Source organism: Salminus brasiliensis, chromosome 5, assembly GCF_030463535.1.
Source record: "Salminus brasiliensis chromosome 5, fSalBra1.hap2, whole genome shotgun sequence".
NCBI classification, from domain to species: Eukaryota; Metazoa; Chordata; class Actinopteri; order Characiformes; family Bryconidae; genus Salminus; species Salminus brasiliensis.
In genome coordinates, this window is record NC_132882.1 from 41,838,203 (window position 1) to 41,865,961 (window position 27,759).

Sequence of the window (27,759 nt, forward strand, 5' to 3'; positions counted from 1 at the left end):
GGTAGTCCCACTAAAATCTTAAATATAGCTTCTTTTTTTTTTAAATCCCTAAGCAATGCTGCAACTCAATAATTAGCCTATGTCGTACACATTAGGTCTCGTAAGAAGATATTTTCATAGAATTACTTCTATATGTTATTCTCACACTTTCCCTAACTATGTTAGTCATAATTAACATTAATTTCATAGGCCCTCAAATAGAACCCTGTGGGACGCCACATGATATGATAGCCAAACAATTTAAAAGTTTCTACAATGAATAAAAACCCTAAAAAATAGGGGTTAAGGATTTATTTATTTTTTTTGTCGCGACACTTTAATACAGTCCCATGTTTAAACGCAAGTAGCTTTTTTTAATAATTCATTATATACGTTTAATTTAGTAACTTTTTCTGTGCTGCAGCGTACGAGTAGTGAAATTACTGTCGAACAAAACTGAATCTTTAAAATCTAAAAGCTAGCATTTATATCCTTAAACACAGACACCATGTGAGCACAACCAGTTTATTAAGGAATTGAGTTTTGACTCAGCAGTACTAAACAGATTCCAACAGACGCAAACAATAGGTGTGTACTCGGGAGAAAAGGTTCAGGCTCATTATTTCTACGCGAGACAAACTTGATTTAAGAAGTGTGTGTGTGTGTGTGTATATGTCTCACAGGATGGATACAGTAGCAACAGCAGGCTTTCATTTAGACTTTAATACAGAAATAAAATTAAAATACAGAACAAACACAAACTCGCGTAGAAAACCAACATAAAGGTCAGGTCTCTGAAGATCTATTAAACATGCATCCATCCCACAAAAAAGGAAAGCTGTGTGTGCATGTTTTACACTGCAGCAGGATCTGTACTAAAAAAAACAAACAGACCAGCACAAAAAAGGTGCTTAAAATAAGCGATAGAAAATAAAATCCACTCTAAAAGTTATGAACCTCTATAAAATATATACATACAATATATACATATACATAAACACACACACATATATATAAACCATGCAGAGAACTTTATATACACATTTGTGCGTGTATGTATCTGTATGTACATTATGTATACATTTCTTCCTGTCGAGCTCCGTGTCTGTGTGGGTATACACGCCAAGGTCAAATAACATGCTGCAAAACGGAGGTTTTCCTAAAGTTTAGAAACCATGCCGCTCTTGGTTTATTCTCAGAAGCAGCCTTTAGAGCTCAACGATAAGTAAAAAGAACTTGAATCTGATCTGTCCACTTGGACTAAACCTGTAGCCTCACGAAAGAGCGGAGCATCGGTAATCTGGTCGAAGTGCGCAGGAGATTATTTCCATCTGTGTTCGTCTAAAAGAAAATCAAAGAAGCTCCTTTTTTTGGGGGGGGGGGCTTGTAAATAAGTTAAGAAAAACAGAGTAAAGAGAAGAAATTGAGGAAAATGATAAACTGAAAACTAACGAGAGAGAGAGAGACAGACACACTTATTAGGTTCTCCCTCACAGACCATGAGAGAGAACCATTGTCTCGTATGAAGCTTTTCCACTGGACAGTGCGGCACAGAGCAACAACTGGTACCCTCAGAGTACCAAGGTCCGAGCTAGATGGGCAGACCAACCTCTTAACAACCTCACATGCATTATATCGCTAAAACCCGGTCAACTTTCAGTGGAAGTCAATGTACGACATTTAATTCCAAACCATTTGAGCATTTCTATTGGTCCATTTATCATTGCAATACATTACAGGGAGGGTAGGGGGCAGTGTGGCTACAGGAAAAATGACTTGTGGTGAGGGAAGTGAACAAAACAAAACAAAGAATTGTTGAGTTGCCATGTATCGTCACAGTCATGCAACATTCAGCCAAACTGCTTTTACCACTCGAGGAACAACGTGCTTAATGCTGTAGAAGTATCCCTTTCAGATAGCCTTGCTAGTTAGGGTAGCGAACTGCTAATATCGCCAAAAACATTTTAGCTACAACACAAACAAACCAAAATTAAATCTGCATCATCCCCGCTGCCGAATTGGGGTTTGTTAAACTTGTATCGGCAGTAGATCCTCAGTCACACTAGACCTGCAGTTAATGCTGTCTTGGGAAATGCATAAAATATGCCATGACTGGCTGGCAAAACAGTCTCCATTAAAAGGTAAAATTACAGAACCATGATAATGCAGTCTCCTCATTCACAGAGCATGCAATTGCTCTCTAATGAGCTTAATTACAAAGAGGAGGAGGAGGTTTCTCGGTTTCAGGTCTTCCCCGGCCTGGTCAGGGATACAAAATTAAACTCTAGGCGAAGTTTTGCACACAAAAGCCAATACAATGGATGGCAGTTTGTTTGTACAAACTGCTGGGGTTACAGGACCTTCATGGTGGCTGCATGACTCCGGTGCCATTGATCGTTTAACCAGTCAATGTTCCGCCGCAGCCGGTACGGGCCGCTTGACAGTGGAAATAACGACAAGTCGCGCCACGCTGCACTGTCCAGTGGAAATGCAGAGACCGGGACGGAGAATACCTCACGTCTCAGGCAGACTGCTGGTGTTTAGATTGGTTGACGTTAGTGTGATAAGCCCCAAAAATCCACAGTTCGTAAACTGCCTTCTTAAAAAGTACATGAATCACTCTAGTCAGGACTTCATGGCTCAGTTTCCATAGCAACTACTCTTGCTGCTTTGCGTGCCAAGCTGATGCTCAACACCCCAAGCCGGAGGCTCACCCCATTTGCCCTGCCCTCTCTGTCCATCTTGCTCACTCTCTCTCCCTGTATGTGTGTCCCGAGTTAACTCTCCTGTCCTCTCTCATCCCTCATCCCCTAACCCCTCTCCCCCCCTCTTGTCAGGAAGACTCTAACTGCTGGCTACACTTTCCCTCCTTCACTCACTCGTTCGTTCTCTCTGCTTCCCTGAGTAGCCGTGTAGTAGCTGTCCAGGGTGCTGATGCCTCTTTCGTTCTCTCCGGCCTCAAAGCTCTTCTCCTCCAGCGGTTTTCCGATCCAGGCTCCGTAGCCCTGCTGTCCCAGCGCCTGAAAGAACTGCACCTTGGCTTGCTGGAAGGAGGTGGCCCCCATCTTGGCGTGGGCATACGAGGGCAGGGCCAGCAAGTCCGCTCTGCCCGAGCGCTGGCACACCTCACAGAACAGGCGGTAGAGGTTGGACTTGGAGACACGGGACACCTCTAGCTTTGCACTACAGAGAGACAGAGAAATGTGTAGTACCAGTCACTCTTCAGTTCATGCAGTCCAGATTTGGACTATATACATTCTGTCTAGTCTCTAGAGAAGTACTGCCAATAAAATAGGACTCTCTGGAGCAGATCAACATAAACCTATTAGGGTACCATACGCCTAATGCCAGACGTTGGCTAGAGGGGGGTATAAAAGCCCCCCAGCATTGAGCTGTGGAGCAGTGTTGGGAGGAGGTTGAGTGGTGCTCATCCAGCATCCTGACCTCACTAATGCAAGTCACTAAATGCAATAAAAATCATCAAAGCAATGCTCCAAAATCAAATAGAAAGTCTTCATGTCCCAATACTTTTGTCCATATAGTGTATATTGAGAAAAAAAAAAGGACTGACTTTTTGACTGTCCAATTTAGCACAATCAGAGGGGAGTGGGGACTAGGAGAAAAGTCAACTGCCGGCTGATCAACAGGTCTTACCTGTCCACCTTCCCTTTGGTCCCGTCCAGCACTTCGACGCTCAACTTGTCGGGGAGGCTCCAATTCACACTTGACTCTTTGGTCTTTCCTGTGTGGCGGGTGGAGTCGTACACACTCACACGGCCCACCTGCATAAATGCAAAATTGTATATACATTTTTTTATATTTGCCTTGTATCGTGCAGAGAACTACTAATCCAATAGCAGTGTTCACACAGGTGTGCTGTACGGCTTTACCTCAGGATGGTTAAGGGTGAAGTTTGGAGGCAGGCTTTTGCTGAACTCTCCGTCTCTGGCCAATCGGCAGCACACTGCTCGCGTCAGGTGACCGTGACTGTACAGGTAACCTGGAATGATGAAACAATGTTACCCTGTTCAACTGTGTTTTTTTTTTTGTAGGTACAAACTACAACACAGATACACTTGTGAGAAAAAGTAAGGGAACCCTTTGGAACCCTGATCATCCCGTTTACAGACGAATCCAACACACAAACAGTTCAGTACTGTTCATGTCTCTGCAGGCTAGACAAAGTAAGTGAACCTGCGTGTTAATGACCTCTCCAGTAGCTAAGTGGCAGTTACAGAGCTTGGCTTGTGTGAAGTGTGAGTTTCACAGGTGCTTTGCCCATTATATAATAGCCCACAAATCCTGGTTCCTGGCAAATCAGCTCTTTTCAAGAGACACTGGTTAGTATGAACCATGCCTTGATGCATGCAACTTTCAGAGGACCACAGAAAAAGGCCACAGAAGCACTGCTCTTATCACTCCATGGTCTGAAAACCTGTCTACAAATAGAGACTACAACTTTCTTGCAACTTTACCAGGATGGTCTGATTTATACAGTGGCTGGAGTTTATGGAGAAGTCAATATGTAACTACAAATATTAGGCTGTCAAGTCTCTGGATGGTTACACAAACAGACCCAAATCCTTATTTAGATTTACATTTTTTCTCATATTAAATACAAACGTCTACATACTCCCTCACATGACCCAAGAATTTGCCCAGTACCGCCTTTAATGACTGAACGCTGCATGAGAACAGCCTGTAGCAGTGTTACCTAAGGTGATGGAGCTCAGGTAGACAGGGTGAAGGAAGTGGCTGAGCAGCGCCCCCTGCAGGCCCAACACGTTCCAGCGCAGGATCTTGTCGCTGCAGCTCATGGTCCTCAGACGCTCTCCGTGCTGGATGCCGTCCCATGTGGGCACGATGGCACTCGACTCCACTGGAATTGTGCCTTCACCTGAAAGTGAGAGCGTGACAGAAAGCAGAACATAATCCGTCAAGGTTCAAGTAATGAAGCGGGCAACAGAGAACAAGGCAGAGGGTGTTAAAGAGTTGCAAAGGAGGAAATGAATCCCAAAGGAAATTACAGTTACAGCAGCGATAACAAGAACGGCACTAGTCAGTACTAGACAATTAACACTATGGATTTCCAAACGAAAGCAACCCACAGTTTTATAGAACTTAAGCTTAAGAACAAGGAGAAAATTAAGAGCCTAGAAGACACTGTGAACAGTGCGAGGCATGCAGAAGTCCCAACTTCCCCACGAGTTATTAAAAAGAAAGCACAATAAGTCATTTTTCCCCTCTTAGAACAGCGGTCAATACTCCACAGCTGGCCTGATGGGGTGAGCACAGTGATGGAATTAACTGGCCTGCTTTTGCTAAAGACCCCGGCCAGATTTATGACCCTGGTGCGAATCAATTTACTCTCAAGACTGACTGCGCGACACGCAGAAGCTCTAAACATTACTCTCATCTGCTGCTATTGATTAGGCGGCGTATGCATAACCAGATTAGAGTTCATGCAGTGGCACTTACTTTCAAACAATTACAAGGAGCTACTTAATAGAGTCTGTATAAATGAGTGTATTTAAAAAAAAAAATTAAAAACAAGCCCAAAAACGAGAGCATACAAATGAGCGGCTGCCTCACCGTTTTCCACTTTGGTCCGAAGCTTGCCCTGTTTAGCATTCTCAAAGAGCGGCATGTGAGCCGAGCCTGTGACCTCTGCTGCCTCGCTGCATGATTTATCAAAGAGTGCGCCGTCCCCACACGGAGCAGTGCTGCAAGAGAGAGTTTAATTACTTTAAAATTTAGCTCCACATTTAGCTGAGCAGTCATAACATGTACAGCAGCAATTGTAGAGTCTTCAAGCTTGGCTTATGTCAATATCTAGAGCATCGCAGTATGTTTTACATTGCCTTTTGCGATTAGGAGAGTCCCGATCCAGGCCTATTTTAATGGATCGGGTATTGGCTATTTTAATCCCATTCCAGTTCCGACTGTTTGTTTTAACCATGGTGTTCAGCGCGCCATCTGGTGGTCCCAAGTCACCATTAATCCTGCCCCGTCAGTGCAGATGTCCTCAGAAGGTAAATAAAGGAGTTGAGAGTCTGCAGTGTGGAGCTATATTTTACAGAAGAACATGAAAACGGACCATAATACCTGAACCTTTATGAAACGATCACTGAAACTCTGCTTTCAAACCAGCACTGAGGAGCACGTTCAGAACAGAGTGGAGACAAATCTTAATACACTTACACTACAGAAAGCTATAGAAACCCAAATCTCACACAAGGCACATTCACCCACAATTTCACAATGGGTCTGTTTATAGCTCTAGTGTAAAAACTGGTGTTAATGCAAGTTACTGGAACTCAATATTTATTGCACACTGCATAATTTGCACACTACCCCTAATTATTTATTATTCTTTGTCTGTATTGTGTTGTGTTGTACTTGTGTTCTGTATGCACTGTGTCTATGATGCACCATGCTCCTGGAGGAACGTTGTTTCGTTTCACTGTGTACTCTGTATGTAGTTGAAATGACAATAAAAACCACTTGGTTTGACTTGATTTGACTTGAGAGGATGAAGCCATGGCTTAAACATTAGAGGAGTTAAGACTAAAAGGTCTCCGGTTCAATCCTTGGACCGAAGTGGGGGTTTTCATGGCCAAGGCTGCCATGAGCAATCCCAGTGCTCTAACCACTGAACCACCACTGCCTTTTTTTGTTGTTGTTAATAAAGACTGTGTGTGTGTTCACATGCATTGCCACAGATGGACTAAATGTGGAGACTGAGTTGCTGTGCTATGGCAATAAAATGCCCTTTCATTTCCTTCATTCATCATAATTAGAAACATGTGAGACAGAGTTCTGGTGCAGGCCATACCTGATGTACAGATGGAAGGTGATATCAGATTTAATCTTAAGCTTGTTGTCCTCGGCAACCTCAAATATGCTGTCCTCTGCAGGACTGTCCCAGTGTTTCATCAACTCGCTGTACAAAAACCTGAGAGGGGGGAGAAAGAGACAAATGGCAGCCAGAATCTGAAGGATGAACAGCTGAAGCTGCAGCGAATATAAATTTACTCCACTCTTTAATATATTTATGAGAATGAAATTGGACTCCTGGTTTTCAGAGAATGAGATGGAGAAAATGCGTTTGGAAAGAGCGTCGGGGTAAAACGATACCGGATGAAGCCTCTTCTGGAGATGATTTCGGCGTGGCAGTCGTTAACCGTGTCCCCTTTTAGGCTCAGTTCCTCTCCTTTCACGCAGCGGTTTCCTAAAGTTGGAGAAAACATTTGAAAGGTTTATTGTTACACAAACATTCCCACAATGTGTGTGAGAACATCTCTCTACCATTACACTACTCATCAATAAGCATCTTGGTTTATCATACCTGGAAAAGGGGGGAAAAAAAAAAAACACCACAAAGATTAGCCTCAGTGAGCCAGTGGCTCACTTATATGAACACCACAAGAGGGCGCCACTTAACATTGCAAGTTACATTAAAGGTGCACCTGAGTGGAAATGTGTGTTTGTCTGGTAATAGTTAAATAATGAGAACCTCAAAAACACGGCTGTTCCTCATTCAAAAGAGCACCCAGCAGAACCAAAACACAGCTGTAAAACAGACCAATTCCAAAACCCAAAAACTGTTACATCACAGTCTTGACCTAGTTATGTTCCCCCCCTTTAAAATTTATATAAACCCACCCACTAGAGAAAGCAATAATGGTTATACGTAAGGCGACTTCGGGAGAAAATGGGTGTTTGTAAAAACTGGAAAACAGCTCCTCACCACCTAGTTGTGGGAATATGGACCCAGGCTTTGTGACCACAGCTTTTGACAGCTCAGCGTCCGCAGAAAGGGAGCGCAAACTCAGGACGTGACTAACAAAAGCTGGGGGGAGCAAGTGACCTCCTTAGATGAACCAAACTGGAGCCAAACGCACATCACAGATTTTTTTTTGGTTTGTTTGTTTTTTTGTTCACTGGTAACACTCAAAAAGGCAAAACCTGGAAAAGCAAGCAGGGCAAAGCTAAAAGCTAATTGGCTACAATCTCAACTGGCTAACAGCACATCATGCTGAGAGGACAACGAGGACAGCAACACTATCTGCTAAGACTCTGGAGTATTTACAGCTTGTGTTAAAGGATGGCGGGTCGAGCCAAGCCGTGCTTGAAGCTGGAAGGGCTCTTGGTGCAGATTGGCTTTTGACCATTGCCATCAAGAGCGGAGAGGCTGGTCCATTCTTGGCTTTTGTAGGTCAGGGTTTTGAATCTCGCAAACATCATGTTACTGGATTACAATCTCATAATGACTAAAATCGTCAGAACCCCACTGGCATGAACAGCACCCAACCCATCGCTGCTTACACTCAAAAGTGTGACCATGCACAAAACAGAGCTTCTGAGCAGCTTTTACTGACTGAGGAATTAAGGAGGGTTGACAGCGGGACACACTGAGTCAGTGCACATTATCAGTGGCACATGACTGAGCTTTGCCTGAGTGTCCTACTCTGCTGCGATGCTGATGTGCGTTTGTTCGCACAACTGTGTGTGTGTGTGTGTGTGTGTGTGTGTGTGTGTGTGTGTGTGTGCGCCCAGAGGCATGCTGTGCCCTGGCTGTCAGTTAGCTCTCCTTGTGAAGTCTGAGAGCTTGTGTTGGGACTGTAATTACACAGATAAATATTAGGACTGCAAAGTATCGCATTGTGCTACACAAGAACCATTTGTAACCTACTATAATGATTGGCCTACTCTGATCTAAAGGGATCAAATATTAAGGCTCCCCAATTGTCAGAAGCAACTGTGTCCCTTAAGTTATCAGGAGGACTATGTATTGGTAAGAACCTGGCAGGGGTTATGAGATAGTGGGCTCTGAAGACATCTAGCAACCGGGGGTTTAAACACCACAGAATGAACCACTGCCTGCCACCAACCTTATTTACAGATAAAACGTTAATTAAAATGTGAGAGTTTGAGAACGGACACAGTACTGCAAAACAATCACAATACTTCAATATATAGAGCTTTTCTTACACCCATAATATTGACTTGACTATATACATTGCTGAGATTATTTATTTATATATATATATATACATCGCTTTTTAGTTAAGCATGGTCTTAATTGTTATTTACTGTTCTTAAAAAATAAATCATTAAATGCATAATTACTACATTTAAAGTAATTTCCAGAACAAAAATAAACAAACGGATACGTGAGCCTCTCTTCCATGTTTAGCCCCACGCTGCTGAGAATAAGGAAATGCCATTTTTCAGGGAGGACAAGCTTGAGACCTCAGATCATCATGTCTACGATTGGTCCAAAGAATTTGTAAGAGCCAGTTGTTTAAAAAGTCACTCCACAGCGTCATAATTCATTGCTTAGGAAGTCTTTATGTACTCGATTTGTTGCCTTGCATAGAAGTTATGGAATTAGAAACTATGCACAAATACACAAAATACAACGTTAAGAGAATTAAAGAGTTGTATGCATTCATATGCAATCATTTACATAGGAATGCAACACAGCCCATTTTGCGGTGTTGGACTTAGGTTCTACACTTGGTTTGCCCTCTAGTGGTGGAGAAATTCACACATCCAAAGGTCCAACAAAAAGGAATATAGCGGTCAACCAATTTATTTATTTATTTATTTATTTAAATTCTGCCTCATTTCTACCATGTGTCTTCAACTAGATCACCCTGTTGTAAAACCCTGCTAGAAAGGTCAGACAACTGTGTGTCAAAGGCAAAGTGTGTGAGTCTAGGAGAAAATCAGTCTGCTGCTTTACTTTAGCCTAGTTACCGAACCCGTGTCTTAATAGACTGTGCAAGTCTCTCGTAACCAGGTTGTTCACAGATCAGATATTTTCATTCTAATAAAAGTTAAATTGGTGAGACTGGTGAACTGTTCTATACAAAAATGACTGTCAGGATGCTGCGCTGTTTCTTGTGTGTTTAATCACACCTCCTCTGGGACCCAGTGCAGCTTAAACACTCATATTTAACAGAGAACATTTTGTTGTTAACCGGGTGGTATGAGCGATGTCCCCTCGCTCCCTGCACTGAAATAAAAACGACACCACTGCAGTGGTCTGCGCAGCCCTAGTGCGTACCTGTCCCGAGGCTGACGACTGTACCCAGGCTGTCACCTCCTCTCCTCATGATGATTGTGGCAAGGATTTTCCTACCCAGAAGGCTGTGCTGGATACGAGTGGTCAGTGCATTGAAACGCTGATGACTCAGCATGGCGAGCTGATCATGCATGGTGCTGCCTGACACCGGTAACTGCAAACACAGACACACAAACATTTGATTATCTTTTTATATTGGACCAACATAAAGCATTTAATTAGAAGTAAAGCATTAAATTAGTAGGTCTCAGCCCATGTTTCTGCTTTATAGCACCTCAGGAATTAGTCTTAAGACCATGAACAGCAGGTCTGGGGGTTAAAAAGTTAAGGTGGTGCCAAAATGACAAAAATTCTGAATTGCCATTTTCTGAACCTTAAATATACAATTATATGTGCCAAGGTTGTGGGTCACCAAAGCTTATTTAATGCACTTGGCTTATTAGTCTTGGAAACTACACTGGAGAGACAGAGACCATTCCTCCAAATCAATATTCCCCCAACTGTTTGGACAATTGTGGTGAATAGCACCCCCCCCCCCACTTTAACTGGTCATAAAAGGTGGTGAGCCAAGTGAAATGTGTAGAAGTGCATCACCACCATCCTTAAGAAGGACCCTTTCAAACGTTTGGTATATTTTAATAAAACATACCTCAGGTGTGAGCTCTCCAGTGCGTGCTGCTTTTTCAGCCTCTCCTATCAAGACCCGGAGAGCTGCGTCAGCAGCCTCCTGCTTCCCCTGTTTCTTGTTGCTGGCGCAAACAGCAGGGAACCAGCGGCCTCCCAGTTTAGCCTGGTAGGTAAACCTGTTAGGAGGGGGAGCAAGAGCAGAGAAAGATTAGATGATCAAATGGTTGCACCATCCTAAAATAAAGTTGTGGTTTTCCATCACTGTGTTCATCATTAGAACATCTTCCAAGTTCTCCTCATGGAGTCTAGTATTATTTAGAGTTCTCCTCAGATCAACACCTGGTTGTAAATCAGGGCTTAATGATGGTAAATCAAGTGAACTGCAGCTGCTCCTGCTGAACACATCCATGCTGTGCTGGCTGGACTGGGGACGTCCAGGAAAAACCTGGAAGAACCGAGCTCTGTTCTTCAGACTAGTTTAGAAGATCTCACTACTTTCTTCAGAAAAAGAAGCTCTTGCTCCTTTTTACTTTTTAAAGGGATTTAGAGTAAAAAAACAAAACAAACAAACAAAACACTTATTGCAGACATAACCTGCTTTAAATAATGTGCTTGGGTCCCAAAAACGTTACTGTGTGTACGCGCACATACCTGGGCTCATGTGGAGGTCCAGACTGGCCCACCAGACGGATCTCTGCGGCGAAGCCTCGCGAGCGGGCGTACTCCAGCAGGCCCGACACGGCATTGTTGTTCAGATGGTTAATGAGGTCGCCGACTCCAGCCTCATGGGCCGCCTGCAGCTCAGCCGCCGTCAACGGGGGCAGCGAGGGGCAAGGGGGCATCGCCGGGGGAGACTCTCCATCACCCAGAGGGCAGAAGGCATACTGGGGCTGCCAGAGATAGAATTTCGTTGTCAGGGACTCGGACAAAGAACAGAGGTGAGGAGTGAACTGTCTGGTAGAGCTGCACGACTATCAATTAATCAAACCAAGTAATGCCCCTGCAGATCGTCCTTCTGCCGATACTTAGTAGGGATTTCAGTTTAATTCAGAGCTCTCAATTCAGCACTGACCTGGATCATCACACAGAAAAGACTATAGATGTGAGGTTCTCTCAATCAGCACGTTAGCGCAAGGCTAGTGCCTTACAGTTACTGCAGTAAGTTAACTACAGGACACCACCCAAGTAAATATCACATATGCACCCATGCATCGCATCGCACTGAACGATGCACTGAATTTCCAGAACAATCACAGCACTAGTTCTTAGCCGTGCTCTTGTAAACGGACTCTGGCAAGTCCACCCAGCTTCTTCTCATGCCTTTTCTTGCTCCTCAGAGAATGATCGCCTCTCATAAGTCACAGCCCCCTTTTCCTCTGTACCTTGTTGAGCTGCAGTTGTCCTTCTGCCAACAGCACCTTCACGGCTTCCTCCGCTGCCAGCTGCCGCGCTGCCTTCTTGCTTGGTGCTGAGGCTTGTGGGAACAAGTTGTCCCCGATCTTTACTCGGAACATGAACCTAATGCCAGGAGAACGAGAGAGAGATGAAAAGAGAAGACCATTCCATAACATTAGAGGGGCTATCGAGCTTCACAATACTGCACAAGCTTATGACATTACACAACATTGATCAAAATCACCCTACAGTGCTCCAGTACTACAGGTGGCACCATGACAATTTATGGTTGTGTCATGACCGTTTGCTATAAAGCACCGCCTCTTTAGCAAAGATCAATCAAATGCTTAGTCACATGATATCTGTGGTGGTTTGTTGTCTCCAGAATTTTTGCTTACAGTGAACTGTTAACTCTTTGGTTGATCATAGGGCTGCAAACTGCAACTTTAAGGGGCCATGTTAATAGTAGGAGGGCAGTGATTTGATACTCAGTCTCTGTATCAGTCTGACAAGCCGCAATACGTACCCTATTTAACCACGTTATTATAGTCTTTACGAGCAACAGCGCCAGTCAATATATGATCAAAACATGGTCAACTCTTAATATTTACATCTCAATTTCAGACATATTTAAGTAGCCTAGAATCTCCTAAAAACATATGGCATGGGTGATCATCTTTTTTGCCATCAGCAGCCAGAGTCTGAGAGAGCACAATTGTCCGTGCCTTCTCTTGGGGGGCAGATGGGGCTCTTTCCCTTCATCAGTCTTAAAGCGGTGTTGGCCGGCACTGGCGTCTATTAACTGGCCCTGGTGCTAGTGGGAGCTTTGAACAGGAGGGTTATTTGGCAGCACCAAATTATTTTTATAAAAGAAAGTGGCCTAAAGGTCTAAAGGTTAAGAGAGAGGGGGAAATTGGCAGAAACTCAAGGTGGCGGTATCTGTATATACGGACATAAATAAAAAAGGGGAGTCGTGCCACCCAGTGGTTCTTTTGGATGCTAAACTCTACTGATTTACTTTTACACCGAATTCAGTTTGTTTACGCTTCTGATTAACTTAACTTGTCAGTGGACCCTGAGATAACTGCATATTTTAGGACACATGAAGTCAAGAGGACAACGCGCGAGCTCTTGCATTAGCAGTTTAACACAAGACATCAAAACACAGCCCCTTATTACTGCATTATACTGCAAGCAGGCCGTCTCTCCGCACTCGGTTGAACCGCAGTCAGCTCCAGTATTTGCATGCATTTGCAACCGTGCGGCAGAACAGCACATTACGACCTGGCCAAAGCGAGCGAGAAATAACGTGCCAGGGTCTTTCGCCAGGACACTGCAGACACTTGTAAAAATGCTTTTCCACATCATTAAACACCATTTTAGGTAACACACGTGCGCACACACGCCGCCACCTGCTAGCCCTGGTGAGGGTTCATCTCGCTCTACAACATCATCCTGAATGAAGAGAGCGCCTGCAGAGATGGGCACTAGGACACGAGGGTGGAGAAGGAGAGGGAGAGGGGACAGAACAAACAAAAGAAAGGAGATGGATAGGGAGGGACAGGGAGGGGACAAGAATAGCTCTACCAAAAAACACGTTGGATAACAAGTTCAGCACACGACAGGAGAAAGGAGAGACGGGAGGATGAGCTCGAATAGAGTTCCACCTGAGTGGTTAGGGTTATGGTCAGCATTGGGTTTGGGGGGTATTTAGTTACAGTGTGACTGGTGTACAGTAGCACCTGTATGAACCTGCAAGTGTAGAAATACAATACAGTGGATAGGCACGTTACCGCGGGTCGTGCGGCGGTCCCTCCTGTCCAGTGTTGAGAAACTCGATGGAGTTGCCAGTGCGCTGACTGTGCTCCATTAAAACCGAAACGGGATTCTTTCCTCCGGGGAGCGAGCGAGACAGTGCCTTCGGGGGCTCGTCCATGCACTCCTGTATCGCCACAGCACAAAACAGAAGAAACGAAAAGTCAGAAACAGTTCAATATCTGCACATAATAACAGTCACATTTTGTGACCCTGTTAAAATACGAGAGCTTCACTAACGCAGATTAAGCTTCATAGCCCATTCATGTTCCTTCCATGCTGAACCCTTTGCTGAGTAACTATACAGCTTAGTTAGTGACCCATAGAAATGTATAAGTATGCAACCAGTATCCTAGCAGCCACCTTAAAGCAGGGGTGTCATTAGACCTGATTTACTGGGCCATGTACCCCAGTAAAATGTTACTGTGCCCCACTAAAATCACAGCAATAAAAAGTAAACACAAACTCACTTCAGGCACTTCGGGCTGGGCCATACAGTACAAATACTATATTACAATATTTAAAGACTTATTTTTTAAGATACACTTTTTTTTTTTATCACAATACATGTAAAAACAGACAAAACACCAGTAGCGACAGATTCTAATAAACTGCTATTCAGATATACTGCAAATACAGTGACTTATTAACATCGGCTGCACTTCATCTAATTAAACCAGTCTAATTACATTGTTAGTAATGAAACCTGTCGCTGATCAGTGTTTATTAAGCACATACAGTATCCTCAATATGCTTAGAAAAGCATAGTTATCACAATATCTTATTGTATTGTGATAAATTATTATCATATCCCCAGTATCTTTCCCAAAACCTGAGCAGCTGTCACCTTCATTTAGATGCATTATTGATTTTGGTTTAATAGAGTTACAGTCTTTCTTAAGTATTTAAAGGAAAGACAGCCACGGAACAGACAAGCCAATGCTAGCTCTTAGCTGTATGATTTGGTTAAGGCCACTTGGAACCACATAACCTACCAAACATACACACATATTAGACCACTGGAGCAAAGGCTTTAGCCAATTAAACAAGCAAAGGCCTTTTTTACGCTAACTGGTAAAAGAGGCATTGATAAGCTTGCAAAATAGGAGTCAGTATAGGAGATATTTCATCAGTAATAATGATACTAGTTATTATTCGTACAATTACTATGGGATCACTTCACCTGGATGGTCCATTATTGAGGCCTTGTTCACGCTCACCTGACTTTTCAAATAACATTCAGCTAAACGTTTATTAAGTTAACCTTACCTTTGGATCAACCCTAAATCCAAACCCTAAAATGGGAGGGGGGGGGGTAAGGATAGGTACAGGGTTCAACAGTCAATCATCTACATTAAACTTTCAGCTGCCTTTCAGACACATTTAGTTGAAAATGTTAGTCAAACGGTAGGTGAACATCTAAGAGACATCTACAACGGACCATCCCAATAAAGTGTTACAATTATTATTCTTTTTATTATTAACTAGTAATATTAGATAAGCAGTGGGTACAGTTGTGCACCTCCAACTTCTCTGTATGCCCTAGTACAACAAGTAGTCTAGAAATGTCCCTGCCTCGAAGCCTTTATTTAGTCAACTGCCAGACAGCAGTAATATTCAAACTGTCCAAATGAACATAAGCTAGTTCATCTGGGGTCTAATTTAGGGACACAGTTAGCACAATGCTAATTGGTGTTGCATAAGCCTTCATTACTTGCTACCTACATGAGCCAAATAACTCAAGTTATTAAAGAAGCACGCCAAAATGACTTGGTTGATAAAATAAGTTTTTAGTCTCTCCTCACAAATCTAAAATAAATAAATAAAATTACAACTCACAAAGTTATCCTCAGTAAAGTCATTCATTTCCGCTGTAGCCGGCTGATTTTCTTCCTCCTCCTCCTCGCCGCTCGTCCCTTCGAGCTCTCTGGAGAGAATGCGAAGGGTCAATGCAGCAGCATCCTTCTTTGCCACTTTCTTGTTTGAGGCTTCCGCTATCGGAAACCTGCGCCCGTCAAGCATCACCTGCATCCGGAATCTAGAGGCAGCAGAGAGAGACGAAATACAACCTTGCAATTGAGGACAGAAAATGACAAATTATGCATTTCACTTTGAAGATCTCAGATTTCAGGTAGCTTTAGTGCACAGTCCTTATATACATCCAGCCATAAACACAAACATAACTAACCTGGGGTCATGCGAGGGTCCTGACTGGTCCAGTAGGAGGAATTCACAATTGTGACCAAGGTACTGGGCGTACTCCATCAGGCCACTGACAGCATTCTTGCTGCGGGCCTCCCTCAGCTTCTGTAGTTTGCTGGCCTCTGAACTTAGAGCCGGAGCTGGAGGTGCGGCCAACGACACGGCCACCTCCGACCGAATCGTGTTGAGGTACTCTGGGATTTCGTCTGATGCCCACTGTGACTGCCCTCCGCCGTTCCTATCGTCCGTCTGGTAGTATGATGAGCGATGGGCAGCGCGAGGGAAGGAGGCGTAACTGGGGTCTGGGGATATGCGCTCAAGGCCAGGTATGGTGTCAACATGCGACATGCGAGTTCCATTCCCCAAGACTGCTTGCTTGTCGGTTGATTCCTGCTCCATGGGCTCAATGGGCTCAGCAGACACTCCTGACAAGCTAGACACTTCTACAGTCTCTAAGGTAATCTTCTCCGATCTAACAAGAGGCACCAACTCCCCTTGGCTTACCGCGACGGCAGCTTTCCGTTGCCGGTCCATCTTATCACGGCGATGGGCTGTGAGCTCCCAAGAGGGAGGCCTGACACCAGCCTCCTTGCTGAGATCACCCTGTTTCTCCATGGCATAGAGCATCGGATTGACTTGTTTGGCATTTCGCAACCCGAGGTTTTTGGCGATCAACAGCGCACTGGCCTTGCCTGCCTCATAGAGGTACTGCATGATCCGTTCTTTGTTATCTTTAGCTTCCATTGTAACGCCAAAAATTGCTGCCTGTGTAGTAGTTGGAAAAGTCTCTTGATCCTGGCCAGAACCAAACGCTTCAAAATAAGTTTCTTTTTGAAAATCTTCAGATTCTTCACTGGAAGAACCACTGGCCTCTACAGCAGCTGAGGCCTCACTGCGAGAGTCGTTGTCTGGTTTTACGGATGTACCTGGAGGAACCTTGTTTTCAGAGCTGACCCTGTACCCTGTGTTCTGTCTAAAGGTTTCTTTAGAGGGTTCAGCTTCACCCTTCCTACAAAGTCTCCAAAGAGGAGGAGTGTCTCCTTCCTTCACTGCTTGGCGCGAGCTGGATAATGCATACAAGGCTTGGTTTACAATCTTCTTGGGCAAGTGAAGCTTTTTGGCCAAGACCTTGGCCTGGATGGTCTCTCCTGGCCCGAGTAAGGCCAAAGAACTAAAGATCTGCTTCTGGATGTCAGTAGTCAAATGCAGGGAATGTCGGACTGCGGGGAGCGAACTGGAAGCCCTACTCCCGGGACTACTACAGGATGAGGCTGCAGCTGAGCGTTCAGCCTTTGCAAAGCGGCCCTCCTCTAGCGACAGGTCACGAAAGCCTGAAGACAGCAAAGAGACGTTGTGGTCTAATCGGCGGTCCCAGTGACCTCTCTTATACTGATGCTGCTGACCTAATGATGAGGAGTACTCGCACCCAGGTGGTTTCCTCACACCAGGAGGGTACCCAATGGGCGACGCCCTTTGCCAATTTGGCCTGTCCCTTCTATAGCCCCCTCTTTGCACGTAGCTAGGGTAATATCCTGTCTGTTGCTGGTGATTTCCAGTGAAATTAGATGGATCTCCCTGTTGGGCCGCCCTGAATTTGGGCGCCTGGGCACTCTGGCCCCGAAGGAACAGAACCTGCTGCTGGCGAAAGTCCGCTGCTTCGTCTTTACGTCCTACTCCATTTGGCGCAGGGTTCCGAGGGTCAGCTTGGGAAGGTCCAGGCACAGGAGGAGTGGAAGAAGCTACAGGATAGGTAGGGCCACGGGGTGATGCTCCTGGAGAGTCTGGGTATGAGTAAAGGGGCGGAGGGTGAAACCTAGCAACGCCGGAGCTGGGGCTTGGGATACGAGGGGTTCTGGGATGAGTCTGTAATGTTTGGGAGAAGAATCCTAATCTGGGCTTTCCTTGATGGGGCGGGAAGGAGAATTGCTGGTGCTCGTTGGGAGGCCCTCCTCTACCTCTGCTCATAGCGCAGGGGTGGAGGGCAAGGATGGGTTCAGGGCACTGTTTCACTGCCCAATGGCTGGAAGTGACCGGAAGGATGTGAAAAGGGGACAGTTACAGCAATCAGCAGCCAATGGTGGAGGCTTAAATCCAAAGCTGAGCTTTACCTGGAAAAAGGAGAACAATTATATGTATATGAGAAGTAAAACAGAATGTTAACACATGAACATGCTCCCTCATAGCACAGAGACATGAGAGGTGCAACCCAGGTGCACATATCTAGGTCTCAGACTAGACTACTGTAACTGAATAACTTAGCAAAAAGCCTCCTTGATTAATTATTCATGGCTGTTGTGACACGGGCAATTTATTCTTGGCTTAGCAGGTAATATGCAGATCCTCATGGGGAGGGAAAAGTGAGGCAGTCCATCAGAAAGAAATAGGGAACAGGAGGGACGAGGGCACACTCAAGGACGTTCTGTCCCTGTGTAACCAAAACGAGGTGTGGCCATGAACGCAACACTGAACGCAAGCCACAACAGACCACCAATTTGTTGTGGTAGACTCACACATGCCACAATAACCTTTTCAGGCATTACAGAAGCTCTACGCAAATCATGCATTACCAAGTGATGTTCCTGCACCGTCATTCATGATGAAAGGTACTTTACTTTTTGGAATAGACCACGTTTAAAACGCTGTGAAACTCTGAGCAGCAGCTGAACTGCACTGCTAGAAGCGGCTGCTTATCTAGCGCTAAAAACCCCCAGCACTTTGGACGCGACTCCTTTACTACTCCTGTACTTTTGGCCATGGCTAGAGACGGTTGTCCAATCTGTAGTGTTAAAAGTCTTTACCCTTCCTCCACAAGGTGTGCTGGTTTTTATACGTTCTACAAATGTGAGAGTTTGAGTTAGATATGATTTTAATATAAACAAAAACAAAGCAAAGACCCCAAACACCAGACTGACGAACACACAGACCAGAAAACTGGCTGTAAATGGGTTGCTGCAATCGGGCATGAGCTCCATAGCTCATCGACTCACACGGGATAAGAAATCTCAGCATCAATGACTGAGATGGGAGTGGCTACTTGACTTACGCACTGCAATCACCTCTGTAATGCTGAACAATCTTATAACCCACTTATAGTAATAATTCAATTGTAGTGTGAAAATTGACAGCTACATGTTCATAACCTCATATGTAGGCTACACAAGGACTTTCCTAAAGGTGCCAGAAACGAACTTTGAACAACCCAAGGAATCTGTTCCATATACAACGCATCTAAATGCCTCCTCAAGGGCCTTCATACTGGAGAGAAGTCGCAAAAGGTCAACTCACATATAAGTAATACAACCTGAGGTTATCTTTATGGATCATTTTACAGAAGATCTTTACTGATGCAGGAGCTTGCAGTCCTTAAAGTGACGAACATGGTGTATTCGAAAAAATTCATAGAGTAATAATTACGTTACCCCACCTCCCCATATAAGACTAATTCTATCCGGATAGGGCTGAAGTTAGAGGAATATCAGCTGATCGCCGAACACACATCTGGGACAGTCAGACAACTTTTTCCATCTCTAGTAAACAACAGAGACCAAGAGACCATCTTTGAGACCTAGAGACCATCTTTGAGACCTAGAGACCATCTTTGAGACCTAGAGACCATCTTTGGCAAAGAGGTTTTTGGTCAAACTGTCCATTTAAAAATTTATATTTACATAATGTGATAAATAATCAATTATAAAGACCTTCAATATCACAGTATAACAAAACAATATTAAATGTTTGCAGTGTGTTTCCAACTATAATAATTCAGCAAAAAGATAGTTTCCTTTGTTCACATGAATTAATTCTCCACAGGATTTGGAATATAGCAATATTTACTCGTCAGTTCACGTTACGGCTTGCTTTACAGAAAAAAAAGGGGAAAAAAGGCACCAGAGTCTGTACTGAAAATGATGCACATGGCACATTCGGACAGGACTAAACGCACAATAATTACATTACCTCACCTCCCCATATAAGACTAAACCCATCCGAATAGGGCTGAAGTTATATATGGTGAAAATAGAGGTAATAAAAAACACATCAAAATTATTTAAAGTGATATTTTTTGATTGTAAGTATGTATTTCGAAACCTTGACATTGTGTGAACTACTGATGAACAGACCCATCTGAATGGAACGCTCTAAACAAATGGCATTAATGTGCTTCCCAATGAAGGTTTTGGTTTAAAAAAAAAAAAAAGCAATAATAATAAAAAAACCCATAATTTTAGAAAGTAAAAACATTCAAAAAATACTAAAACAAAGGATTTTAGGTGGTCAAACTGTTCAGAAATAGAGCTGTGTGTCTCATCAACCATCCCTTCAAATACACCTAATATCAGTCCTTGGTGTGGAACATCACATCTCCTTGCCCATAAGTGCTGACTTCATGGGAAGCGACAGAACTGCTGCGCCTTGAGACTTGCTGGCCTCTCGTGACTCACGTAGACTCTAACACAGAGGAACACTTGACTTGACTGTTAAAATAACAACTCAACCAAAGGGGGGGAAATATAATAATAATAATAATAATAATAATAATAAATCTTAACACCACTGGATTAAACCTGAGAGAGAATCAGCCTTCATCCTTTGCCTACAGGTGCTTTACTGGAAAATACTGAAGTGACATAAGAAGGCTATTTCGGTCACTTTCCTTTTCACTGCCCGAAGCCCGTCGACCGCCAAGCTGAGTTATGTACCCAATAACAGTTTGCTGACCTGACCACAGTGCTTTGGTAAATCAGGTGTTGAGACATCGTATTCTACAGGTTAAAGATTTGAAAACACCACTGACTTTGTAGAAGAACATAAACACAAAATTGTAAGTAATTTTCCAAAATAAAAGACTTATTCTGTAAGCATTATTATAAATATACAAATGTGGTCGCACAAAAACCTGGTATCTCCAAAATCGCAGTGAGACAAACCTCAACTTTCAATGAAAGTCAAAAAAAAAAAAAAAAAAAAATTGAGCATTTCTATTGGTCCATTCTAGGAATGCACTGGGATCGGATATCAGTCCCAATACTAGCAAAATTAGCTGGATCTGGGATCGGATAATTAGTTTGGTTCAAACGACCCATCTGTTCTCCAACCCGATTCTCGCACCGCCGCTATTCTAAGCTTCATAACCCAGGATTAAAGTAACCTACAGAGATCATACACATATCATACGAGCAAACAGCAAGTGTGGTGCCCTCAACCAGTCATCATCATCATCATCATCATCATCTCAGCGCAAAATGCAGCTCGTCTTCCACATATAGAGGAAAAACGAGAAGGGAGGAGCTGCTCGCTCCTCTTTAGACTCACAGACTTTCAGAATAAAAGTCCTAAGCAATACTGTGCCAAGGTCCAGCACAGTTATTCATTTTAGTGACCAATAAACAGAAATTAGGTTTATTTGTTGATTTGACTGATAAAGTTTATGTATCGGTATCTGTATCGAAACAGAAAGATGGATCAGCGCATCCCTAATTCATTTATCATGAAATACACAACATTTACCACAACTTCGGGATTTGGAAGAACATCAAATGAAAAAAGAAAAAAAAAAAACTGCAAAAAATTGATCAAACGCAGGTTACGCACACACAAATTAAAGCTGGTTAATCTCATTGCTCCATATAATAAAAGTTAATTAATAAAAGTTAATTAAAAAAAGGTAGGAAAAATGACTTTACTTGACTAATGATTTACTTAACTTATAACAGAGAAGCTCCTAAATGTATGATACTGAAACCAAAAGAATATTGTGGAAAGTCTTTAAAGTAAAAATAACTGGTTGTTAAACTCCCCATTCTAAAATAGTTATCATTAATTTATCATTTTATTATCCTGGTGGATTTTTGTCTGTATAAACACTGAGACTTAAATTTCTCTGCATTGGAAAACTGATTTTTTCTAAATACAATCTGTGCTGCTCACGGACCTTAAGAATTCACTGGTACTTAAACCAAGCATACAGTAAAAGCAACAAAATTTGTGATTTCAACAAATCTCAAATTACAAAAATTACAAGGTGCTTCAGGTCAAATTCCGAAAATATTTTCTTAGTTCATAGTTACGAGATATTCTGTATGAATTACGGGGTGTTTTATATTCTACGTACAAAACTAAATCTATTTTTTAGAAAATCAATGCATCAATAGATATTTTTTGGCAGATAGAATATGTTCTGTCATAATAACCACTACATTTACATTGTAAAAAGTATTTCTAAAAAAATTATTCTAGGTCAATACGGTCATTTCTCCAACATCTCATGTGAGTTTTCATAATTATGATCATTTTAGCATGACTTACTTGGCAGCAATGACTAGAAAATCAAACATTAAAACAACATTATCCACAACATCAGGCAGATTATTCTCACTGTATTAAAAAAAATAATAATAATAATAATAAAAAAAAATAATATTTTTTAAAATAATAATAATAATAATAATAATATTTTTTAAAATAATAATAATAATAATATTTTTAAAAATAATAATAATAATATTTTTTAAAATAATAATAATATTTTTTTTAAATAATAATAATAATAATAAATCAACGTTTAATTCTTGGTGTTGTGAGCATCTACAGACCTTCTGGACCCTGAAAGCAAAGCTGAGGCAGTCTTCATAAGCATACAGCCAGAGTGTAGACTGGTGGTGTGTAAGGCCTAATAATAATTAATTAATTAATTAAATATAAATAAATAAATAAATAGATAGATAGATAGATAGATAGATATTTCCAATTGCAGTTTAGTGCCTTATTAATGTCACAACATGCCTAGAGGTCTGAAAGGACTGCCCAGGAGGCTTCTTACCGGAACTGCCCGTTCCACCTTAAACGACGCAGCAGCTCCATTAAGCGCTGCACCATTTAAGGTGGAACGGACAATTCCAATTAGCCAACTTCGGTCCATTTCGTTTATTCTCGCACATAATCATATTTAAAGACTGTTACATGACTGGAACCCACATGTGGAGGCCTGCAGTGACCATACATACCGAAAAAGATGGCTTGGGAACGGCCAACAGCAAAACCTCGGCTCCTCGGTATCGTTAGCTGGCCCTGAGGTGTGCCAAGTTGGGGCTCGTTAGTTAGCTAGTTATAAACAGGAGGGCGAAACGGCGCCGAACTAACAGCCTGCTAGCCCAAAAAGCTCGAAAGGAAAGCGGAAACAGTGGCTGGCTAGTGCTGGCTAACTTCACAACAACGAAAAGACCGAGAGAGCGCAGAAATCTGAGCGCTGAATCTCCGCTTCTTAACACAGCAGCACTACAGTCCAGCTTATACACACACACGCGCGCACACACACGCGGGCGCGCGCACTCTCTGTCCCTCTGCGGTAGTTAATGACGTCTGGAAAGTGCAGGCTAAACACGACTAAGCGGGGTGTGAAGTGTGGCACTGATGAAACGTGAAAGCACGCCGCGCAACGAAGCTCTTAAGTTTCGCTTTTCATTCCTCTCAGCAGCTCCGCTCACTTTCTAAACCTGCACTTACCCCCGCCATGACTCCCGCTGGCCAGCAGGGGCCGCCAGAGCGGCGCCGCGCTTTGCCACTGTTTACAGTGGAAGCTGAATCCCAGTCACTAAAGTCTTAAACTTGCACTATAAAGGCAAAAGTATTTGGACACCTGCTTATTCAATGTGTTTTTTTTTTATTTTTTATTTTATTAAACGAAAAAAAAAAAAAAAAGAAGGCTTACTTCTAGATGTTAAAGCATTGCTGTGAGGATTTGACTGCGTTCAGCGACAAGCCGTGACGAGTGCATTACTAAGGTCAGGATGTTGGATGACCAGCGTCATACCTCATCCCCAAAGTATAGGATGGAGAGCTCCTCCACCGCTCCCAAGCTCCATGCCGGGGAGCTTTATACCGCTCTAGCCCACAGCCTGGCATTATAGGTAGGTCAACAGGCCAATGGGTTCATGCTTATCTGTTCCAGAGAGAGAAACCTATTCTATGCTTACTATACTATTCTACAGGAACTAGAGAAGCTGTCCGTATGTATGTGTGTGTGTGTGTGTGTGTGCGTGTGTGTGTGTGTGTATTCGTTCATCTGCACATCTGTGTCAGCAGTGGGTGCAACTTTAAGTAGCTGAATGCATTCATTAGAAGGGGTGTCCACAAACATTTGGACAGCTTACAGTGAGGCGTAAAAGACAACAAAGAAAAAAAAAATTATAATTCAGTTAAATTATTGAATTATGCCTAAATTCTGAAAGTTGATGGAGTTCTTTTTGCCTTTAATGCCTTTCCCCCCCCCTTTTTGGAGTCGGGTCTTAATTGAAGCTTGAGGGCAGACAACTCTCAGGTGGATCCAATCTGCTTTTATTTATTTATTTATTTTTTAAAAAGGGCCGATATCCATTGCAGCTCGTGTTCACATGGCTACTGGATAACCAAACAGTCAACATGACCCACAAATTGGGGTCAAACTGTACAGCAGGCAGCACAGGGTTTTTGTATTAAACGTGTTCACAGGCCCTGTAACTAAGCACTCGCCAACACGGCCTTGTGATTTCAGCTCAGCCTGTGAGAAGAGTACTGTTCATATTTATGATAAGAACCACCACCTACCCAGGGGCAGCTGCAGATGAAAGTCAGCCATTTGGCTAAATCTGGCCTACTTACGTCACAAAACAATGCAGTTATTAGCGTGTATGTGAATGCCAAATGTGCAAGGAGTCAAGCATCAATACCATTAAAACACTAACGGTAGTACAAATATATACTAATGTATCTGCCTCCAGTCAATACACTGAAGGACAAGGCCCAGCTTAAAGGTTGTTTATATACTCCAACATCGCTCATTTCATCCAGTGGAAGTTTCTTTGTGCCATCGGTTTCGTGTCATATTTCCCGGGAGTGTCACTAGCAGACAGGCTGAAACCAAACTGCCTCCGAGATGCATAATACATGAGGACACATGAGCTATGACGGCCTGCATTTTGCTGCTTTTGTCCGGCCTGCAGCTGCGCCACAGCACACTTGCTGCATGTGATCGGGGACAGCTAAAGCAGTGACCCGCAGCTGCCTCAGGACCACCACCAGTTTGTTAGGCCCACCAGCATAGTGGAAATCAACCTACTGAGATGTACACAAAGTCATTCAGAGTGGGTTTGGTGTAAAATGCCCTATTGTGGAGCAAAGTACCAACAGATTTCTGCATAGTGGCGGGGAGTGGAAACCAGGGGTCACCATGAACGAAACGCCACTATAGGCATTGTGTTTACTATCCAAACCGATATGAGTCTTCTGGGATTTGTGTAAATGTTCACGACAGGAAAATGACCCACCAAAGAAAACATGTTTCCAGCTTTAGGACATTTTTGCCATCCAGCACTTTGGACACCCCTTGCTTTAGACGAGGGGACGACATTGCTAACACTGCACCTTCCTCATCTTTAGTCTATGTCAATTTTAAACATCAGCTTACTTGCAACTTCAAACAGCTGAATGCATTCATTAGAAGGGGTGTCCACAAACATTTGGACAGCATACAGTGAGGTGTAAAAGACTGGAAATCAGAGTTCGTACGTTTCTCTACAAACTGTATCAATTCTGAAAGTTGGTGGAGTTCCCATTTTTTGAGCATTTATGAGCAACCAAAAGTCATTAAAGCAATAAAAAGGAGACCACCAAGTACCATCCAATTCTGACCCTTATTTTATTACTGATATTGTAACATTGATAATGTACCAACATGCTGCCTGCCATCAACAGCCAGAGCCAGATAGAGCATAATGTATGTCAAAATACATCAATTTTAAACATTTACTTGCTTTAGAAATTAACGGAAAGCAAAAATAATAATAATAATAATAATAATAAATGAGGTCAGGGTGAATGGACCTTATTGGACAAACAGTATGAGCAGACCCTTTGCCAAACTAGCTATCCCTTTAAGACCTGCCATTAAACTTAGCCCAGCATCAACACAGTTCTCGTGGTGGCATATTACTCATTAATATTTAAATTCTACATTATATTAAAGTAAATATTATCATTTTAAAACACCAAGGAACCTATAAGCCTATATAAGCCTATATAAATCTTGCTTGAGCATCTGTACAACCAGCTCTTTGAGGGGGTCGTGAAACATCTGTCACTTGAGACCAGACAACAAAAGTGGCCTGTAGCTGTTTATCGGTTGCAAGAAATGAACAAGAATGACAAAAAATAAAGAGTTAAATAAAAATAAATAGCATTTTAACCTTAAAAACAAGAATTAAATACTATTTTTGCAAACTGTCTAATAAACCTGTTACCATTATATATTATATATACACAGCTCTCCTTCCTAGAGCTGTAGGACATCACCAAACATCTCCCAAATGCCGAAAGTTCCTTAAACATCTCCTAAAAGAACCAAAAACCAGCATTTTTAAACCTCCCTGTAGTAAATAAAGCTCACACAGCCTAACCCAGCTAGCTAGGACAGCCATCTACAGTGCAACGAAGCTGGCTAATGCTAGCTAGCTAACTTCTTTAGTAAGGTTTTGAGCCATTACCAGTCTAAAATATAGACAGCACACAACACTTAAGCGAACTGTAAAAGCTCCTGTTAGCGCTTAGTAACAACACACACCTAAAAACAGCCTAAAACTTGACTTTGCTCGAATTGCCCGTTCCACCTTAAATCCTAACGCTGCCGCAGTTCACCGACTGCTGTGGCCGTGCGGTTACTCCAATGGGCGGCTGCCGTATTTAAGGTGGAACGGAATTGTGGCGCAGAAAGTCGGAGAAGACGAAGCGGCGATCGTTTTTAATGACTTTTTAGGTACACGTGATTATATATTTTTATATATATTTAAGTCCTGGACGTTTGCTGTTAGATAAAATAAAGAAAAGAAGTGTTTATAGCAGGTTAGCTTCTACAGAGCTGGGTTAGATGGAGAAGTGGCACCAACTGGGATCTGCAGAGGCAGAGGTTAGACAGCTAGCTGGCGATAACGTGGCCATGTGTTTATGTTTTTCCGTGGATGCAATCAGCTCTCACCCCTCTGACACACTAGCTACGTTAGGTGGTCATTTTAGCGCACTAGTGGGGGAGGATGTGTGCCCACACAATAACAGCGCTCGTCTCCATAGCTAAAGCAGCAGCATCAGTGGCCGATTATCCATCAATCAATCAATCAATCAACCAATCAATAAATTAGTCAGTCAGTCAGACCTATAACCAGGTCTACAGAGATACACATGCAGCTCAGACCACCGGGCTGGGCAGCAGGGGGTCTACGGGATCACCTGCCGCTGTGTTTATTATGAGCCGGGGTCTCTGCAGCCTCCTTCTGCTCCCCGCTGTTTTCACCCACAGCAGCGCCTCTCACCGCACCAGCTCCAACCGAGCGCTGCACGTAACCGCCCCGAGTCCACTTACCGGCTCCGAAAGCGACCGGGGGAGCTGAAGATCCCGACCGAGCGTCCGACTCTCCGACAGGAACACGCCACTGCTGCGCGGCGGGGCGCGTCATATATCAGCGACTGCTTACTCCGACGCCTTTTTAGATGACGTGCGCGCGCCTTGGGTTCAGTCCCAAACGGCGACCTGAACTTCTGGCGCCCCTCTCCAAGTCCGCACTTTGGTCGACCTCAGGGCACCTCTCACCCGTGTCTATCGCGTCACCGCTGTGTTTAGAGAG

At 43.2% G+C, this 27,759-nt stretch overlaps 1 protein-coding gene across 2 annotated transcripts; it reads right to left on the reverse strand.

Annotated features, from left to right (window-relative positions):
- Nucleotides 1-490: 490 nt before the first annotated feature.
- On the reverse strand, nucleotides 491-27,583 carry adar (adenosine deaminase RNA specific). Of its 2 annotated transcripts, none has more exons than XM_072680438.1 (15): nucleotides 27,498-27,583; nucleotides 16,098-18,219; nucleotides 15,749-15,947; nucleotides 13,888-14,036; nucleotides 12,082-12,217; nucleotides 11,351-11,589; nucleotides 10,722-10,875; nucleotides 10,055-10,226; nucleotides 7,117-7,210; nucleotides 6,815-6,934; nucleotides 5,572-5,702; nucleotides 4,694-4,876; nucleotides 3,870-3,979; nucleotides 3,634-3,761; nucleotides 491-3,162 (listed from the first exon to the last, which is right to left on the reverse strand). In XM_072680438.1, exons 2-15 carry the CDS (start codon nucleotides 18,074-18,076, stop codon nucleotides 2,835-2,837), a joined length of 4,122 nt encoding a protein of 1,373 aa, XP_072536539.1. In that variant the 5' UTR covers nucleotides 18,077-18,219; nucleotides 27,498-27,583; the 3' UTR covers nucleotides 491-2,834. The 2 variants fall into 2 exon arrangements, with proteins under 2 accessions (XP_072536539.1, XP_072536538.1); XM_072680437.1 differs by lacking the exon at nucleotides 27,498-27,583 and adding an exon at nucleotides 23,116-23,595.
- Nucleotides 27,584-27,759: the final 176 nt, after the last annotated feature.